The sequence below is a fragment of the Chlamydotis macqueenii genome, chromosome 12, assembly GCF_036417535.1.
Source record: "Chlamydotis macqueenii isolate bChlMac1 chromosome 12, bChlMac1.mat, whole genome shotgun sequence".
In the NCBI taxonomy this organism is placed as follows: domain Eukaryota; kingdom Metazoa; phylum Chordata; class Aves; order Otidiformes; family Otididae; genus Chlamydotis; species Chlamydotis macqueenii.
In genome coordinates this window covers 8,818,614-8,837,512 of record NC_141567.1, presented here as the reverse complement: position 1 = coordinate 8,837,512, position 18,899 = coordinate 8,818,614, and the positions used below count along the sequence as shown (strand labels likewise).

Genomic DNA, 18,899 nt, shown 5'->3' with positions numbered 1-18,899 from the left:
CAGAACAGCCTAAGTCAGGCCTGACACACTCTGCAGTGCCACTGCTGCTTGGCCCTGCTATGCTGTGGAGGATGCCACCTCCATGGCTGATTTGCTGCCTGGTTTGAAAAGACCAGGTCTCTTGCTAAGCACAAGGATGCTGCTGCCTGCCCATCTGGGTCAGAGCAGAAGATGAGACACACTGGTGAGCCCCAGCAACAGAAGGACAGAACATCAGTCTGATAAAATGCCAGTCCTGTGAAGAGTAAGAGACAGTTACTGGAGAAAAGGCTTTATTAATGAGGGACACTGTAACATACCATATTGCTCTGATGCTCCAGGTCTCTGGGAGGACTCAGAGATTCAGCACAAATTCTTAGCTGAACCACCCAGGTTCTGGGCTTGTCACCTTGGCAAGAGGCCTTTCCTACCTTAAGACTCTTCCATCAGCACTGTTTATCTCTGATGAGGAGGGGCTGAATGCTGCTGGAACAGACTGAGGATTACCTAAGGAGAGAGGCAGGGCATAGATCCTTGTCACTGAGCAGTGGCAGGCAAGCAGCCATTTCGGATGACAAATTGCCCCAGGCTGGAAAGCAGCAGGATAGATTTGAATAGAGTTGCTGTCAAAATATCAGTGCTGGATCATGGGTCTGCAGGACTGTGATAATACAGAGCCTGGCCCTCAGGATGCAAGGCTGACTACGGCTTCTCCTGTCCCTTCACGTTCTGTCTCTCCTTGTCCATGGCAGCTGCTTGTTCCTGCAGCTGACTCCAGTACTCAGGCAGCGGCTCCCTGATTCCCAGCAGGCTCTGCTGCCTAGTGAGGGAAGAAAAGAGTGGTTAAAGCAGTCCCTACCATTCCTCCAGTGCTCAGACAACCTCAGCCTCGTTCCCCCAAGGGTCCCTGGGGCTCACTACAAATTAAGCAGTTCAGACTTCTTGTGTGCAAAAAGCCTGAGTGATTCCCTCATGCCACTCAGCACTCAAGTTTACTGCTCTTGACAGCAATGACCTCTATATTTCTCTCTGCCTGTTAGCCTCTCTAGACACAGGTCTCATTGCAGTGGTATTTGCTCTGCTCTGGCTTCAGCTCTCAGTACCCAGGGAGCAAGATATCCCTAGAGGTGATGGCTCCCCAGTTTTTCTGGTACAAGGCAGACAAGAGTCTCCCCTCTAGTTTTATGAGGAGGAGGGACAGAACTGGTGGCTGGCAGCATAGGATGAAACTTTTCTGCACTTAACTAACCAGACAACACCATAGGATTCAGTCTGGAGACAAGGAATTAGGGAAGGCTGCCAGGTAATATGTGCTCTAAGGTCATACCTGCACCCACCTGTCCCGTTTCAAATTGGAGACTTAAGGCATAGTGAAAAGAACAAACAGGGTATCATTGACATGGATCTGGCTCCAGGTTCCCAAAAGGATTCAAGGAAAAGGTCACCCAATAAGAGATGTCACATTGCCATCTAGTGACGGCATGAACTCAATGCATCAGTTAAGCTCTGACTGCAACCTCGGCCTGAGGGTGCTGGGGAAGTTCTCAAACCGAGAAACCTCCAACACAAATCTGCTTAAACATCAAATGAACCTAGGAATGGAGGGGAGGAGCAAAGCACAAAGAGATCCCAGCTCTGCCTGGATATGGGGTCAAAAGGAAGACGCAGGCACTTAAGTGAGGATCATATTCCCTGACAAGTTTGCACAACCTGTGTTGCACAAAAGCACATTAGAACTAGCAAGTCCTCTCTACCTGGAATGACAAGCCTGCCCCAGGCATCCTGACTGGGGATGTTAAGATGTTCAAGGAAGGACAGAAGGGAAAGGAGGAAGGGTTCTGGGTAGCTGTCAGGAATACCTGAACATCAAGCTCACCCAGACATAAATCTGTAAGCACACAGAAGAACCCAGAAGCTCCAGAGTGAGGCCTTGCATGAACCTGAGCCACATCACAGCTTACAATAACGCACGTGCACTTACCTACCAGGCAGAAGGAGAACCTTACCTATCACGTAAGAAAATGTTACATCGCTCAATCCATGTCAGGTTCTGCAAGGATTTGGGAGGCAAATCTGGTTCCTTTGGGAAAGCCTCCTTCAGTGGGTAGGAGTTGAAGTCAAAAAGGAAGATGGTGCTGTCAGTGGTTCTGCTCTGTGCCAGTGCATCTGCCTGCTGCTGTTCATCTCCTAGACAGAAACAAGAACAGTGGGCTATTGCATCAGCAGTCATCCAGTAAGAACTATCAAGGATCATTGCACAGCTGAATGTAGCCAGCAACCATGTATCTGAGACAACTCCGAGGTGCTACCAACCTTGAAGCAGCAAGCACCAACTCACAGTATCCACTACAAACACTGGCTGCCAGGGAGATCCTACAGCATGAGATGGTGGAGTACTGAAGCAGAAAACAATCTGTGATGTGGCAGTGTTCATCAGGGACACTGTGCCATCCCAGGAGAAGATCAGGGCCTGAAACAGCAGGTTGACACTTAGAAATAGATGGAAAAGTGAAAAGCATTTCCTGGAAAGAACATTCAATGACATTCAGGACTTCACATTCCCAACTACGATGCTGTTCTCTTTCCCTACCCAGTAGTCATAGGGCCACAGCAAATCAAGGACAGGCCATGCAGGGAACTTGGACTGGTTGCTGCAGGTTGGGATTGGGAAAGGGCAGTAGGGCAGGTTAAAAATGAATAAGATCCACCCTTCTGCACAGCTGGCTGTGGTAAGCAGTTTTTAGTCCTTTTCTCCCCATGCCTGAAAACTTTCTGAGGCCAGCTGAAAGGTCTGACTGGGCTTGTGCTTGTAACTTCTCCTCACCATGATGCCCTCTCATATTTGACCCTGATGCCTGAAGCTTCATGCCTGGGCCCTCTCGTCTTTGCAGCTAGATATGTCCATGTGCAGAGGCTTCCAGTGCCTCCCACCTCAGTGGTGTTAGAGGACATGGGTGCGGGGGATACTGAGTAAGATCACAGAAGAAAAATGCTTTGAAAGTTACCAGCTACATACAGATCTGTAACTGGTGCAGGAAGTCCCTGAGCCAAAAATAATTGGAGGCTGGGAAAGGATGGGAGGGCAGTACCATATCTGATTGCCCTGTTCTTTATCTTCTAACCACCCAGTTACAGCTATTACTGGAAACAGGATCCTAGGCCAGATGGACCTGTGTTCTCCTAAGAGAACTGGCAATAATACTCACAGCACTGGGGAATGCCAGGACAGGCGCCACTGCGCTGACAGCAAGATTTGGATCTTCAGGCCTGTAAAAGAGACTCAGGCTTATGCTACACTTTCATGTACCTGGCATATACTGAGAGGCTGTAATAATGACAATGGCAGTTTGTGGCACATGGGCTGGCATAAAGTTCCAGCCAAGCCCCTTCCCTATGGAGACAAAGTTTGCCTTCTCCTGGGCAGGAACCTCAGAGGCTCATCCCTGTGCATACCTGCCCAGGAACTATATTGGAGATACAAATCACCTGCCTGTCATAGAGGCATGAAACCATAGCCTTCAGAGCAGCAGCTTCCCCAAAACCGACCCTTCTCCTGAAACCAAGGGGATAAGTGAACATAAAATTGGTAGAAAGAGAGCAAGAAATGCTTATTCTGACTCATAGGGGGAATTTATTCTGGCAAGGGCAGAAGAGAGAATAAAAACCTTCCCTGGGTACCCGGCAGAAATCCAGCTAGTTGAACATCAGCCCTGGGGCAGTCCTACAAGCACTTGTGTTCTAGTGCACAGAAGAATGCAGAAACACCCCTAATTCTGGAATAACCATTGGATTTTAGCACTGGAACTGACTCCTAGCAAAACCACACTTGCTGCTGGTGGAGCTATCTGAGTGAAAGCAGTAGAAAGTTCTCTACCCTACAGAAATCTGGGGGTCCTGTGGGACTTGACCACTATACCACATGGTTTCTTTGGCTGGAGTGAGGTCTATCAGAGTCTACCTCACCTGTCTGCCAGGAGCGTGATGCTGGACTTCCCAGCCCCGGGTGCTTTCACCAAATAGAGCGAGCTGTCTGTACATAGCACTAGAAGCTGCATGATGGGAGAAGGAGGATCTGTACCAGGACAAGGTGTCTCATTGCTGGCAGCTGCAGAACTCCGCAGGAAGTGGATACTACGGATGAGACGTTCCTCTAGAATGGCAGTCACAGCCAGTGGGTATCCTGGGGAAGCAGGGATAAAAAAAAAAAAAAAAGATAGTGGTTTAGGAAAAAAAAGGAACTGGCAATTTATCCAAGGAAAGCTTAGCTTGGACTGCTCAGGGGCAGCAGCCACCAGAACAATCCTGATGGCAGAAGAATCTTCTTCTACCAGGAGAATCCCTGCATCACAGCAGGATGACACTAACACTGATGGCAGCCTGGACTGTGATACCACAACAGCCTCAAAGATGACCTGAGGGTGCAGTGGCAAAGCAGTGACTGTTTCACAGCCTCAGGGCAAGACCGCATCAGTCCTCGCTGCAGCAGTTCACAGCCCCTGTATTGCTGTGGATGGGAATGGTTCCATCAGGGCTAAGACAGTCACACAGTTGGCAACTTCTGGCCAAGCATCCCATGAAAAAGTGAGTCCAAACTATTTTCACATTTGCTTATAAATTCACTGCCAGTCCCCCACTCACACCAAGCCAAAGCCTCAAACTCCTAGGGAAGGAAGCAATTTATCCACTGTGATCCAAATATACAGTCCCAAAGGGCAAGCTTACCTAGGTGTTTATCCCAAATAGTTATTGCTGCATCTTCACATGCCAGTGCCAGGTACCTGGAGCAGGAGCTGACAGCTGAGCATGCAATTGGAGCTGCACATGGCCACACAACATCAGGTTTTGGATGAGAATCTAAACAGAAGAACATGAAGAGAGGTAACTGTAAGGAGTTGCAGAGCATTCTCTCTCACGCTACCAGCTTTCAGTTTCCCAATAAAACATGCACCATTTTGGGGTCTCCTGCCATACTGGCTTCACTAAAAATACTCCCAGTCTGTGCAACATGGAGCCCTACAATCCAGCCTAACCCACAAGGTATGTGGCAGCCCTCCTCCCCATTCCTCATTTCCCCAAATCATGAAGATCTGACTGAACAACAGCCACTGAATACTCCCACTCCCCACAGAGTGCTCTACTAGAGAAAGTAAGATTTTCTTACCCACTTTCTCCTTGAGTGGATGCTTAAGTAAGTAGAAGCAGAGATTGTGGCTTCCATCCCAGTGTACGCTGATGCCAGCTGGAACATCTGATTGGGACAACAAAAGAGAGAAGGGGACTGGAGACAAAGAAAGGAACAATCCAGGACACTAAAACCCCATTAGAAAGCTCTCAATTAGAGCTCTCATGGTATCTCTGATGGGACTTAAAGAAACTCTGCTCATACAGAATCTAAACTACAACAAACTCTCCCCTTGTCTGTTATTTTTATCTTGCCTATGTGCCCCCTCATCTTTTTTGGTGTTTTGGGGTTTTTTTTTTTTGGGGGGGGGTATTTTTTTAACTATGGAGCTAAGTTTGTTAGACTCTATGCCGGTGACTGACTTCTAAATCTTAGGGTCAACATTTTTATCCAGGCCTATGTCCTTGGAGATGGAATTTATGTAATGGATCCAAGCCAAAGCCATTGAGCTCTAACTGGAGCTCAATGTCATGCAACGATGTGCTTCATAGGTTAACAGCTTTTTGCTCATTTGGATTACCTGGCTGTACCTTCATTTCAAGTCCCACCTGTAGGATCCGGCTAGGCAGGACAAAATGGAAAGTAGCATGTCTGAAAAAAAAAGAAGTGAGAAATGTATGTAAAAGACAGGCCTTGAAAAGTAGGCAGCACTGCAACAAGACCAGGAATGTCTCTAGCCCCCTGCCCTGAAGCCTTGGGATGAAGGAGGCAAAGCTAAGATAGAGGCTTCTATCTACACTTGAAAAGTACCCTGCGTTGAGGTCTCACGGACTGAAATTCTGGTTGGTGCTCCCACTCACCTGGGGATCTCCTCCTTGCTCTCACTCTCACCCTCAGCCTCCAGATACTCCCGATAAGTGCTGCGGAAGATTGCTTCCTGCTGCTCCCACTGGGAGCCCTTAATTAGGTGATCGTATCCCAAGCCAAGCATGCTGCCATCATCCACTTTCTTCAAGGCATCCAAAGGGCTTTGAAAACTACTGCCTGGATTGGGAACACAAAGGGAAAAGGCACAGCCCTGAGGAGCAGACACTATGGACCAGATGCCATGGAGTGCTCAGAGGCATTTTGGCCATCCCTCCTTCAGAGTGGCATCATCTTGAAGAGGGACACACTGCATCTTCTGGTAGAAGTACTGCAACGTTAAGAATATATTCTGTAGGACTTTCCATATCGCTAGCCCATTTTCCAGTATTTGAAGGCAAGGACAAGGGCAAGTCATCTGAGGACCCAGCTCACTTTGCCTGTGGCATTCTCCCAGACAGCATAAGGTCTGCTCTATTCCCATCCTCAGCATTTTCCAGGACTCAACAGTGGTGAACTAGATGTGCTGTCAGGTTGCTAGGATCTAGGAAACAACCTCTTCCCTCTTTGGTGACAATAAAGCCCAGGGTGTATGCCACCCGCTTTGAGACACACTGAAGTATTTTGTACAAACAAACGCGTGAGATGGTTGGGTAAGAAGTAACTCCCTCTACAGGATTACATATAACTACAAGGACAGGTCAGGAAGGGACCAGACAGCACGTTACTGAAACTTTCTGACCTGTTCTGTAGTCATAAAGGCCATGATTTGCCACCTGAAGGAGGCTGCAGGTCGCAAGTACAGAATCAGTCCTAACCTGTAATGGGTTTGGGTGGCTTCACTTTCAGGAGCAGCACTGGGGGACTCAGCTTTCCATCAGTTTTGTCTGCAGACACAGAAGACTCCTGCAACAGAAAAACACCTGTCTGGGAACTGTGTTGTGCCCTATGCTGCTACATTTTCACCTGTTCACAGGAACCAAATGCTTCCTAAAGGAAGTGTCTGCAAAGCTTGACTGACACTGCCTAGGAGATACTGGTTTTAGGCTCATTCTTCAGGCCAAAACACAGAAGCTTGAGGCAGGTCACTACTTTCATTCACTTTCAACATTACAAAGGATGTTCTGCCCAGACACCTCCTATCTTTGTGCCCTAAATAACCTTCACTTCTGGTCTTACTAAGCTCTCTGAATTACTCTTGCTGCAGCACAGGCGTGGGTGGGGCACAGCAAGGCTCAAAAAAAAAGAAACAGGACCAAAGGTTGCAGAGTGCTGCTGAATACAAGAACCAGATTTTAGTTCAGAGAGCCTAGGACTGGAGGAGGTCATCTATGTGCTTGGGGTGGAAACGGAAAGTCCTAACAGGGGACTAGCACCGGTGTATCCCCACCACCATCCCCCACACATTCACACTTGGCTAAACAGAAAAGGTCTGGCTAAATAATCAACTGAGTCTGAGAAGCAAGAAGTAGGAACTTGGGTAGTTTACATGGAATCAGAAAAGATGGAATGCCTGGGTGTTTGCTTTTGGCTTGGACAAGTTAAGGGACATGGCTGCCCTGAACACAGGGCTGAGAAGCTGCTCCCTCTTAAATGGCCAGGAAAGTATCTGCTGAAGGAGGAGGGAAGCATTATGAGGCAGGTATCACAGAGGGTTAGCTGGAGGTACTGGGCAGAAGGTGCCTGTATGTTGAGAGGTGAAATCTAGTAGGGTGAAAGCAATGCAGGAGAGAGTTAAGCATTGACTCAGCATTTAAAATTCCCCATAACAGCTCAGGACATTCGTTGAAACCAATTACCATCTCTGCAGAACCGTCTCCATGCAGCTCCAGACTTTTCTGCCAAAGAATCAGAGGTAGCAGTGGTTAGTGCAAACAGGCCCTACTCAGGCAGGTTTGACCATGACCCCACCAGGCTCCTCTTGTAGACAGTCTAAAACACGAACTCTGGTTCAGGACCAGACTCTCAAGTGGAGGTATCAGGCCCAATTCCTACTCCTTTTCACCTTCCCCCAGTAACATAAGGGAGAAGCCCTGTGGGAATACCCTTACAGAGGGCCTCCTCAGATGGGGCAATACTGCTGGGAAAGGAGCTGCCAGTTTCAGGGAGGGGCAGCAGGAATGCTAGCCCTGGGACCAAGGGAACCTCATTGGAAAGCCACTTGGGAGAGCCACTTACTTGGGAGAGTAAACATGTCCCAATAACAAAAAGGCCTTGTGAAATGTGGGCTGGGCAGCTGTAGCAGCTATAGAGACATATAGTCCATCTCCCTGGGCTGACAGACTTGTTCAGCCTGTACCTTGCAATCACTGCGTGCAGGAGCAAGGCTTGGGGAGAGACCTGTAGGCAAAAGGGTATAGGAAAATATAGCACAGTGGGAGATGGAACTGTTTTGTACCGCAGATGTCCAACTCAACCTCCTCTCCTTGCAAGCCAACCCTGCTGCAGCTTCTGGGTTCTTTTCAGTCTCCTTCAGCCAGGAATCCTTAGGCAATTGGTAGATCTCCAGCCAAGCTTTTGTGCTGTCTGCATTGGGAAACTATGTTGAGCAATTGGAAATTAAGAGAAAAGGTCTTTCAAGCAACCAGCTTCTGTTATGTTATATCCTTAAAACAAGATCTGGGTGTTTTTTGAAATGTAAAATCCCTGTGAACTCTATGCAGCCCACCTCTCCTCCTACTTAAGGCTTCACGTGCTTGACTGATACTGACATCTTAGCCTCCAGCTCAAGTCCTTGAGGTCCCACATCCACCAAAGAAATTCCATGAAATGACTCAGACAAATAATTTGACCTGTAGCCTCTGAGGTAAAGTAGAAAGTGAGATGTGGTCTCATACTGGTTCTCTGTGGATGCTACATGTCTCATTCTCAGCATATGTCCAGGTAGATTCCACAGAACTTGGGTCCAGAAAACCTACTAGCAGCAACTGAGTTGATAAAGGCAGCTGCCATGAAACAGAAGAACTCTATAGCAAGGAGTTTGCTGTAGTGTTTAGAGACTGTCTCTGTGCTGTTTGGCTTATGTCTGCAGAGAAAATTCTTCAGGTCTACATATTTCCAGTGTAAAAGTGAGCCAAAGCAAACCAGAGGAAGAACTGGGTTTGGTACTTCTGGAGAGGAAAGGGAAACCTGCTTTCACTGAGCCTGCTGGGAGCTGGGAACCACACTAGCCAGTTCCAGACAGCTCACTTTTGGGATCAGTCCTGATACGCAGCAGGCCTTCTGGAAAGGACAGGGAGTGGCAGGAGCAGCTCTCTAAGCTGGAGGAGGGACTGGGAGGGTTGGGAACAGGATCTCTGGGAACCCAGAGTACTTGGAGCATTTTAATAGCATTGCTGCTGGCCCCTCTGCTAGAACACAACAACTGTCGCTCACCCAACAACACCATGTTCCTGCACTTGCCTTGCAGCAGGACTCCTGCGTAATCACCTCCCGGGGAGAGCACCACCTCCACACAAGCAGTTCGCTTGCTGATATCCTCCTGCCAAAGAAAAATGGGCTGGTATCAAAGCACAATCACTGATTCAGAGCGCTCCGTGGCCTTACACAGTTCTCAACAGGATGAAAGCCAGACAGATTGTTGGAAGAACAGGAATAAATATCGGGCAGCACTCTTGGTGCGCTGCTGCCCATGACGGAAATTCCTGAAGGCAATTAGTACTCCTCATGATTGATTACTTACCAGCCTTTGCCCAATATCTATGGAATCAACTCAGTACTTACCGTTTCATTTAGGATTTTAATGAGTAGGAAGTTTTCCTTGTGAAAGCAGAAGAGCCAGACAAGCCCTGGAATAGAAATACAAAAGTAATAGTAGGAGGAGAAAAGTGAACAGATGGTAGCCATGCTCTTGGGAGATGGCTGTTACAACATGTGCAGGAGAGTGAACAGGGCTACATTTTTTTCCTGGGCTCAAGGAAGAATATTCCACTGCTTCCAGCACTAAATTTTTGCTGGCTTCCTTATGCCACACCAGCAAACACTCGATTGTACATAGAGATGGATAAGCCAGTTGGAAAAGTATCTCCACCAGAACTGATAGGTTGCAGATGGAGCCATAAGCTAACCTATTTACCACAGGGCTGTGCAATTACAGGTGCTGAAACAAAGCATGGGGAGGTCATACCTAGCAGTGGTTCTTTATATCTGGTTCAAAGTGTTCCTAAAATTTACTGCACTTCACTCTCAGCTCTACCTGCCTCTGCCGCTCCAGAGAGGACACCAAACCCACACCCACTGCTAATCCCAAGGCCCTAGAGCCACTCTGTCGCATTATCTAACACTCTCTTTGCAGGGCTTTCTAGGAAACCTGTCAGTCATTCTAATGTTCCTCCTGATTTAGCACTCTTCCATAATGCAGCTGCCAACTCTTCAGCTCCAGAGCACAGCTGTCCCCAGCTCAGTCAAAGAAATCCACGTCATACTCACCCATTCCATCCACAGCAAGCAGGACGTGGCACTCGTTCCCCAAATTTGAGGTATGGATGGCACAAACCTCCATCTTGACTTCATCCCAAGCACAGACCTGGCTACAGTCAGACACTCTGAAGGCAGCCAGACCCAGAGACAGACCAACAAAGATGTATTCTCCAGACACTGCAAGGCAATTGGCTCTTCCAGTTACCTAGCAAGAAACGGAACAGATGAGTGTACCCAACCACTTCCCCAGTGGAAGATGGAGGCCATACTGGAGACACAATCCTAGCCTTTCACCAACAGCAGATGCTGGTTTGTTCTGCAAGGGAAAAAATTTTGCATGAGCAAAAGAGAAGAGCTGGGGAGGGGCTCCCATCTCTGTCACAGAGATTGTTCTGTGTTGGGAATGGGAAAGTTTGCTCTGCTAAACAGAAGGGGCTTTAAAGACTGAGAACTCAGGAGCACTCAGCCCTCCCACCACTAATGCAGAGCTGCGATGGGGCGCTGAGCAGCTCCTGGCAATCGCAAAACACCACCAGCACACACCAGCATATCCTTCTGGATACCTCTGCATAATGATGGGGAAGGCAGCGCTGCCCTTCTGCTGACAACGCTCCCATTAGGGTATTCACCGTAACACAGAGCTGAGTTTGCCCATTTATATGCCACTGATTAATTACCTTCCCCTCGGCAAACAAGGGTGGAATCAGCCTGAGAAGCAGAGGGTGAATTTAGTGCTATTTAATATCTGCTTCTCTCTTTTCAGAGAGGTGTGATAGATGGGTGGGAAGCAGAACTTGTCAGACCAGCTTAGAAGCTGCAGCCTTTTGAAGTGAATCAGAGAGATGGTGGTGGATTCTGGGGAAGGTGATGAACAGAAGAATGTAAAATCAACTGAATGGAGATCCTCCAGAAAAACTACTACAGTGATTAATGCCATCTCTGCTGTGAGGGGCTCTGTACCTGGAATTCGGCTGTAGGAAAGCATTTTGTGGGCTGGACCTTTAGTTTTTGTGCTTCTTGGAGCATCTCTCTTCTTTCAATGATTTCCATGGCATTCTCAAAAACCAGCATCACCAGTTTGTTGATCATCCTGAAGGGCTGAGGCAACGCATCATGCTTTCGATCGGGATCCTGCAGGAAGAAATCTTCCTCATCATCCTTTAGCCAGTCCTTTTCAGATGGTGGAGGAATCTCCAGGAGATGCTTCCGGATATACACAGCCATGGTTCTGCTCTTCCAGATGCAAAACACACCTCAGATGCAGAAATCACGGTCAATGCAGAAGAATGAAGAATCGTGCAATATCTACTTTCATGAGGTAATGGGGGAGAAAAAAAAAAAGGGGGGGATTATTAATGACCTCTGAGAGGGAAGAGGGGTTCCTTTCAGTATAGATAGCCAGAGCAACCCTGTTCTCTATAGCTCATTTCTACTTTCTGCATCACCCCTGTTACTCGGGGGCTTTGTCCTGCCCCGGGAATATCAGCCACGCGGACAGCTGCGGGCTGCCTACGGGAAAAGGGAGTGTAAACGCTTTGGCACGGGTTTCTGTAAGAATTATGAAAAAGCGTTCAAATATATCAGCTGCTTCTTCACTAAAAGACTTCTTCGGCCTGATAAAATCCCATGAATTAATTTGGAAAGCAGGTGATTTCACTGGAAGTTACAAACTTCATTTCCAAGCCACCGGGTGCTTTCTGAGCTTCCCCCGCCCCGGGGCCGGGGCCGGGGCCGGGGCCAGGGCTGCTCACGCCACCGCTGGCCTCATGGCGGCCCCACCGCCGCCACGGCCACCGCCACCCCACACAGCGGCCTGACCTGGCAGCGGGAGCCGGGGGACCGGGCCGGGCCGCCGCTCTCCAGCCTCCGCCACCGGTTACCGGGGACCCGCGGCCGGGGGGGAGCCTTTAGCGGGGACACCTGCCCCGCTGTTGACGTCGCCGTGGCAACGGCGCGTTGCGACGCGGCCCGACCGGGAACGCGAACCCGAGCGAAGGGTTCCTGCGGTGGGGCGGAGCCTGGGCGGAGCGGGGCGGAGCGGCCGAGGCCCCCGCACACCTTCCGCGCCTGCAGCCCCTCCGCCGCCGCCATGGAGGGCTTCGTGGACTTCACCAATCGCAGCCAAGGCCGCGACCAGCTCTTCCGGTGAGTGCGGGGCCCAGGCGGCCTCCCCGGGCCGGGGGCAGCGACCCCTGGGTGCCGCCTCTTCGGGGACCCCCATGGGCCCAGCGGCCCGCCCGGGTGCCGGGGCCCTCAGCGGGCTCCTCTCGGTGCCCCCAGCCGTTTTAGGGCCCCTCTCCCGCCGTGCCGGTCCCTCGCCTCTCACCGCTTTGCCGCTCCTCAGCCGCCCCCCCTGCGCTTCTGCCGCAGCCCTTGCCCCTGGGTGTAGCCGGGCCTGGGGCGGCGAGGGGCCGAGAGGGGCGAGCTTCAGCTGGGAAATCAGCGCTGCCCTGCCGCTGCCGCTCCTGCGAATTGTCCGTGTTTCACCTGTGTACCGTTTTCCTCATTTTTTTTCCATTCCAGAGCCACTCAGTACACATGCATGTTGCTTAGCTATTTAATAGAGCATAAGGCTGATAAAGAGAAGCTGGTAATGAAACTCAAGCAGTTGGAATCTAGCATGAGCTCGGGCCGGAAAAGTAAGTACCTGGTGTCTAGAGGGATGAGTCCTTCTTCACTTGCTCCTTCCAGCAAAAAAGCTCCTGGCCTTGCGTTTTCTGTAGTTAACTTATCTTGAGCCACAAAACTTCTTTTAATATATTCACAAAATTGTCAATGGACTTTATCCCTGCCTTGGCTTGCCAGGCTAGGTAGGGCCGAAAAGGCTTCCTCAGCTTCCTCTCTGATCAGGCGATCTGAATTATCGCTGGGAGAACGAGAGAAATCAGTTAAGAGTCAGGCGTTGCTGCAGAGATCAAGTTGTCATCTCCGCTCAAGGACAGACCACAGAGTTACGATGCAAGGCTGGCTTACTGCACTCTCGTTAGTCCTTCCAGCTAACGGGTTGAGGTGGCCTAACATTAAAGGTCATCATCCCAATAAAATCACCTCTGAAGGACCATCCTTCAATATGGCTTTTTACATCCTACTTTGCATATTAATTTTCTTTAGCATTTATACTCTAATAAATCATACACCCTTCCATACTTTTCTCGTAGTCTAACCGTTGGCATCCCTTCATTCTATGTCACAGTTGCATCCATTATGATTACACTGTTGCTTGGTTGTATTGCTTGCTTTCGGATTGATCTTACACCTACTTATCGATTGCTCAATCCTGGAACACCTTCAATATATGAGGCAAATATTCTAATTTAATGTGTTACTATGGATTTGTTTTATTATTCCAGTTGGCTCCAGAGTATGATAATTTCTAGCAGAGTGGCCAGCTGGTTTATCAGCACAGACGTAATTATCTTGCTTCTGCTAAACAAATTGCTAATAGATGTCAAGCCTAAATTCAGGACTCTTGCAGTTCCACTGAGCTTGGGTGCTGCCAACATCTGTCACTGTGACAGTGCAGCAGGTTATGAAAAGTATTTTGCATAATATTGTATTAACATTCACAGAGCGAAACCTAAACTGTGCAGCAGATGAAATGGGGCTTGCCGTATATTATAGCTTGAAATGGAATATTGTAGGGAAGTACATGTACCTCTGACAGTTCATGGCTGAGGAGGGACTTGGGTCTCAGCGTGCTCGGGATGTGAATCACCAGCTTTCACATAAGCTTAGGAAAGTTGTAGCTTGTGCTTCCAACAGGGTTAGTGCAGTAACATCTCCTGTCCGCAGTTATGTGAAATCCAGCGCAGCATATAGCTGGAATTGGAGGCTCTGTTTGTGTCACGGTTTTGCTGACACTGACTCGTTCAGAACCGTGGGTAATATTGGTCCAGGGGGCACCCAGGCACTGAGAACAGAACAGCAGGAGAAGGCTGCAAGTCCTGGCTATTGACAAAATTTGTGTGTAGGTCCGGGGCTGGTGCAGGCCAGAACTGAGACGTTTTACACCCCTTTCCTCTCTAATACTAGCTTCACATGCTGTGAGAAAAAAAATGCTTAAGCATACAAATGCCCAAAGCCCACTGAGTTTTTTAAAAGTACATGTGGACAGTGACACGCCGAGTTGTCCTGCGTAGGGCTGTGTCTCTGCGCTAAAGGCCAGGCCATGCTAACCTTTCTGGGGTTTCTTGCAGTGTTCAGACTGGGCAACATGGTACACGCCTTGGTAGCAGCCAGGAGAACTACACAGCTGCCAGACGTGGTTCCTCGCTTCTGCCTTACAGCCTCCAACCTGACCCGTGCCCTCTACTTCGTCTGCGATGCGGTCCTGTGGTTGAAGAGCGTTGGGCTCCAGCCTGATGTTGATAAGCCAAAGTGGCAGAATTGGGCTACCAAGTGTTACTACTTTTCACTCCTGATGAATCTAGCCAGGGACTGGTATGAGATCTCCTGGAGGCTGGAACACGCTGTACAGGAAGAAAAGGCAAAGGAGAATTCCTTCTGGGACAAACACCGTCAGGAACTAAACTATGTGAAATGCAATGGTTTGCACGGTCTTCTCGTCCTGCTGGGTCAGACACTGAAAAGACATCCTCCTTTGCTGCTGGACTTGGTGAAGAATCTCTGTGATCTCTCAGGTCCTTTGGATACCCTCGGGATCTACAAGACCAACCCAGGAGTGATTGGTTTTTGTGGCGTCCTCTCCTCCCTGGTGGGGATCCTCACATTAGCAAGCCCACATCTGAAGCTGAAGCAGTGACATAAAGGGAGCTGCATAGTACGCAGCGAGCCAACGGCTTTGATCCTCTGATAGGTTTTTGTCCTCTGTATGGCACTTTCAAAATGAACATGTCTCACAGTAACCTCAAGATTAATTTTGTTCTCTGAATGAGGGAATTCTACCCTTTTTCCTTCCATGTGTCTTTGCCGATGGGTTTGGTGCTGTGACACACTCCCTGGTGTGGAGTGGAGATGGGAGAGGACAGAGTAATATTTCACAAACAAGCACAGGACTTGGAACATGGCTGCTAGATAAGGAAATACTGATGTTCCTATATTTTAATACAGGGTTGTGAAATAGTTGCATAGACAACTGTAATAGGTATATGACTCATAACTAATCATGTTTACACTGGAAAGCTGGAAATTGCCAATCAAAGGTTCATACCATCAAATTTTCTATAGTGGGCTCAGACAAGTTGGGAGCTGTGGTTAACATGGCCTGAAGCCAAGTAGGAGTATTCTGATGGGTTTGGGTTGATGGATTGTGTCATCTCTAGGCAGTGGTTTGAATGCAGTGTGATGGTAACTGAACAGTGGTATGATCTGACCTTCAGGTGATCTCTGCGAAGTGTGCAATGGTGACGCTGGATCTGGAGTCTGGTTAGTGCCAACTTGTGTCCCAGGAAATCAGCACTTTCATATTTTCTTTCAATAATGTGAGCTGAGGACCACTGGCCACCAAGTCTGACTTCTCCAGCAGGCCATGGCCATGGCTGAGGGCTTCGGTAAAGAACAGTGTCGGGGAGAAGCTTGTCTGAGACCTGATGATGCTGTGACTTGTAGGGAGCTGGGTTTCCAAAGCTGTGAATCTGGAACCACTCACAAGCACTAAATTTCCCATTACACATGCACCTTAACTCCCAAACTCCTGGGATTCCAAGTGCAACAATTTTCCTTTAATCATGTTGTGATAAGGAGCTTGTTTTGCTGTTTTAATTTTATATGAAAAATTCCAGTATAATGAGGAGCTTTGGAACCCACAGTTAAGGAGAGAAGGCTGGCTCAGAGCTCGTTGAGTCAGAAAAACTGCGAGGGTGTGTTTCTTGTTGTGTAAGCTCCTGGAGGGAAGGGAATGGAGTTGGCCATGATAATATCAGAATCCCCTGTGAGAATAAAAGCTTATTACTGGATTTGGGCATTCATGGGTTAGATTTTCTATCTGGTCTTCCCTATCCTTTCCTCTCATGACCACAAGATTTCTTGTGTGTTCCTTCGCTGGTTGAGTGGGTTCTACCATTTGAAAATGCCTTACATTTGCCCTGCAACTGCATTATTGCTCATTGCTTACCTCGCTGGGAATGCCTGCCTGGCAGTGTAATCTAGGTTAAAGGAGAAATGCTGTGTCCAGCTGTCTAACAGTTACATGGCATGCAGTCTCTGTTGCTCCTGACTTTGCGGAGTACCAGTTCTGACACCATCTGAGAAAAATTTGCACATTATATAGGCGATAAAATTACCATTTTTCTTCATCAGAGTTAGGGCTGTGTGTTCTGCTGCTTTCTGGAGCAAGGACTCTGTTCAGTCTGTCAGGAGATGTGAACAGAGAATACTCTAACCTGGACCAAGGTGCTCTCTTATTATTTCTGATGCTGTCTGGAAACACAACTTAGAAGGTGCTGGTCGCCTTTATTAAAAGGAGAAGGCTGTGGTAGGCACGGCAAGGCAGTGCCCCCATTTACCATAAGTCGTTGTGGTCAGGCTTGGAGTTGCTTCCACTTTGAATCTGAAGTGTTAGCCTGCCGATGAAGTATTGAAAAAAAGAGGTTGCTGGACAGGATAATTAATTGTGCTTGAAGACCAGATGTGGCCTGCAGCAGCTCTTCTTTTTATCATGGCAATGAATACCATTCAAAGTGCAGCAGTTCAGACCATAATGTAACATCACAGTGCAGGGTATGTTGTCTTCAAGGGCTTCCTCTCCTTTTTAGCAAAGGATTTGTTGTGTTTGTTTATTCCATTTGCCTTTGAGCTCCTGGCAATGTGGGGCCCATCCCTCCCTTGCTCAGATTTGATCATTATCCCTGTGTGTAGCAACAAGTGCAAGGAAGGAAGAGGAGTCTTGATCTGGCAGCAGAGGTTTGACCACCCTTTGTCTACAGAATGTCATCTTCTTGTAAATAAAAGCATTTTTAATTCCTCTCAGGAGAGCTCTCAGGTACAAAATACTTCTTTCACTGGTTTGCAAAATGATTTCTCTTTTTCCCTTGTAATTTGTAGGTAAAGGGAAACACGTTAACATACCGATGTGGCCTCCAGCCACATAGACCTCTCTGTGCCCTGCGGAGGAAGAAGGGTGGTTTTTTCCCTTCTGCCAGGCAAACACTGCAAAACCATGAGCCAGGCTTTGATGTTTCTTGTGTAGGGACTGGTGTGGATTAAGAAGTACAGCCTTAACCTGGGAGATGGGGCAGGGAATTTTCAGCCTGTCTCAGCCTTACCTGTCCCATCCTACGTGATGTGGGTTGCAGCATACAGGAGTAACTCTCTTTGCTGGATGTTAAGCATTAATACTTGCTTTCTGCTCCCCAGCTGGAGGCTAGCAATTTAACGTGCCTTAACATAATGAGACTGAAGCCATAGAATCACTACAAATGGAGAAAATCCTTTTAGAGCCTTTTTTTTTTTTTGTATCTTTTTCTGACAAAGCAGTTGGAACAAAGACAGCTGTTTGAACACAAGCAATAAACTGAGATGTGCATGACACCGTATCTGTGTGTGTAACTTTAGAAGGTGGGGAAAAGAGATACTGAAGGAGGGATCCTCCCTCCCATCTCTGAATTTTATGAAGGATGATACTGCTAGAGAGACATTGCCTATAGTTGTGCTTGGGCTACAGAGCTTTCCTTCCGCCGTAGCGGGGTGGCAGCCGGATTCATCAGACTCATTCACAATCCCCATTTCAGTTGCAAAAACATGAAGTAACTGTACCAGGTAAAGCTGCATATATGACATGCCCCGAAACAGTGATGTTTTGAGAATTCCCATCAGTACGAGTGGTGAGAGTAGCAAATTTCCTTCTGAATTACTGGTCTCATACATGTTTTGTAATTGAAACAGTTAACAGGAGAGTGCTCTGTGTGAGACACGCAAAGTAATCTACTCACGGACAAGGCCTTGCTAATGTTAGTAGCGCAATGGCATGGTATTTCAATAAATGATGAGCCGTTCAGGATTCCTAGGGGAGCAGCAAGAGCAATCAAAGGTCTGAAAACCAGCATCTCCAGGGAGAGAGCAAATTAACTGGTTCTGTAGAGGAAAGGTGACTAGGGGAGAGTGTGAGAAGTCTTCAAGTGTCTAAAAGGTTGTCTGCCAAGAGGAAGGCAATAAATTGGTCTCTAAATCCATCCAGGAGGTAATCTGTTTATTGCAGCAAAGGGGAATTAAGTCACATGGGTGACTTTTCTTGAAGTGCAAGTAAAATAAAAGACTAAATGGATTGCCCGGGAAGGCAGTCCTTAAAAAGATACTGGACAGCGGTCTGCCAGCAGTGGTTTAAGGGGTTACTTAACTGCCGCAGGGCATGGAAATTAATTAGTTATTAATTAGTTATGTCTCCAGCCCCCTCCCAGACCTAAGAGTACAGATGCCTTGCAGGTCTTAGGGGATCTGGTTCACTCCCTCTTCGTGGTGTGTTAATGGCTGTGGAGCAGACTGTGAAGACAGAGGTGTAAAACTCTGCTTGCCTGCACCTAGCTGATCCTGAGCTCTAAATATTGCCTGCAGGAGCACA

The 18,899-nt window shown here is 48.2% G+C and overlaps 2 protein-coding genes across 3 annotated transcripts; one reads left to right on the top strand and one right to left on the bottom strand.

Moving 5' to 3' along the window:
• Nucleotides 1-341: 341 nt before the first annotated feature.
• WDR93 (WD repeat domain 93) lies at nucleotides 342-11,608 on the bottom strand. The gene is made up of 16 exons (XM_086757244.1): nucleotides 11,345-11,608; nucleotides 10,394-10,589; nucleotides 9,689-9,753; nucleotides 9,368-9,446; nucleotides 8,364-8,491; nucleotides 7,765-7,803; nucleotides 6,784-6,871; nucleotides 5,962-6,145; nucleotides 5,682-5,752; nucleotides 5,141-5,227; nucleotides 4,702-4,833; nucleotides 3,943-4,159; nucleotides 3,186-3,246; nucleotides 2,293-2,449; nucleotides 1,986-2,166; nucleotides 342-799 (listed from the first exon to the last, which is right to left on the bottom strand). The coding sequence occupies exons 1-16, from the start codon at nucleotides 11,606-11,608 to the stop codon at nucleotides 682-684; spliced, it is 2,067 nt and encodes a 688-aa protein (XP_086613370.1). The 3' UTR covers nucleotides 342-681.
• On the top strand, nucleotides 11,563-17,870 carry PEX11A (peroxisomal biogenesis factor 11 alpha). 2 transcript variants are annotated; one of them, XM_086757245.1, is made up of 3 exons: nucleotides 11,563-11,702; nucleotides 12,908-13,023; nucleotides 14,581-17,870. In XM_086757245.1, exons 1-3 carry the CDS (start codon nucleotides 11,563-11,565, stop codon nucleotides 15,144-15,146), a joined length of 822 nt encoding a protein of 273 aa, XP_086613371.1. In that variant the 3' UTR covers nucleotides 15,147-17,870. The 2 variants fall into 2 exon arrangements, with proteins under 2 accessions (XP_086613371.1, XP_086613372.1); XM_086757246.1 differs by lacking the exon at nucleotides 11,563-11,702 and adding an exon at nucleotides 12,474-12,529.
• Nucleotides 17,871-18,899: the final 1,029 nt, after the last annotated feature.

Bases quoted from the DNA above. Each gene is read 5' to 3' on its own strand.
- PEX11A (XM_086757245.1), top strand. From the start codon at position 11,563: ATGGTGGAGGAATCTCCAGGAGATGCTTCCGGATATACACAGCCATGG. The intron at 11,703-12,907 runs GTAATGGGGGAG...TTTCCATTCCAG, and splicing joins GCAATATCTACTTTCATGAG to AGCCACTCAGTACACATGCA. The intron at 13,024-14,580 runs GTAAGTACCTGG...GGTTTCTTGCAG, and splicing joins CATGAGCTCGGGCCGGAAAA to TGTTCAGACTGGGCAACATG.
- WDR93 (XM_086757244.1), bottom strand. From the start codon at position 11,608: ATGGCTGTGTATATCCGGAAGCATCTCCTGGAGATTCCTCCACCATCT. The intron at 10,590-11,344 runs GTACAGAGCCCC...GTTTCTTGCTAG, and splicing joins TTCCTACAGCCGAATTCCAG to GTAACTGGAAGAGCCAATTG. The intron at 6,872-7,764 runs GTAATTGGTTTC...TTTCTGTTGCAG, and splicing joins GAGACGGTTCTGCAGAGATG to GAGTCTTCTGTGTCTGCAGA.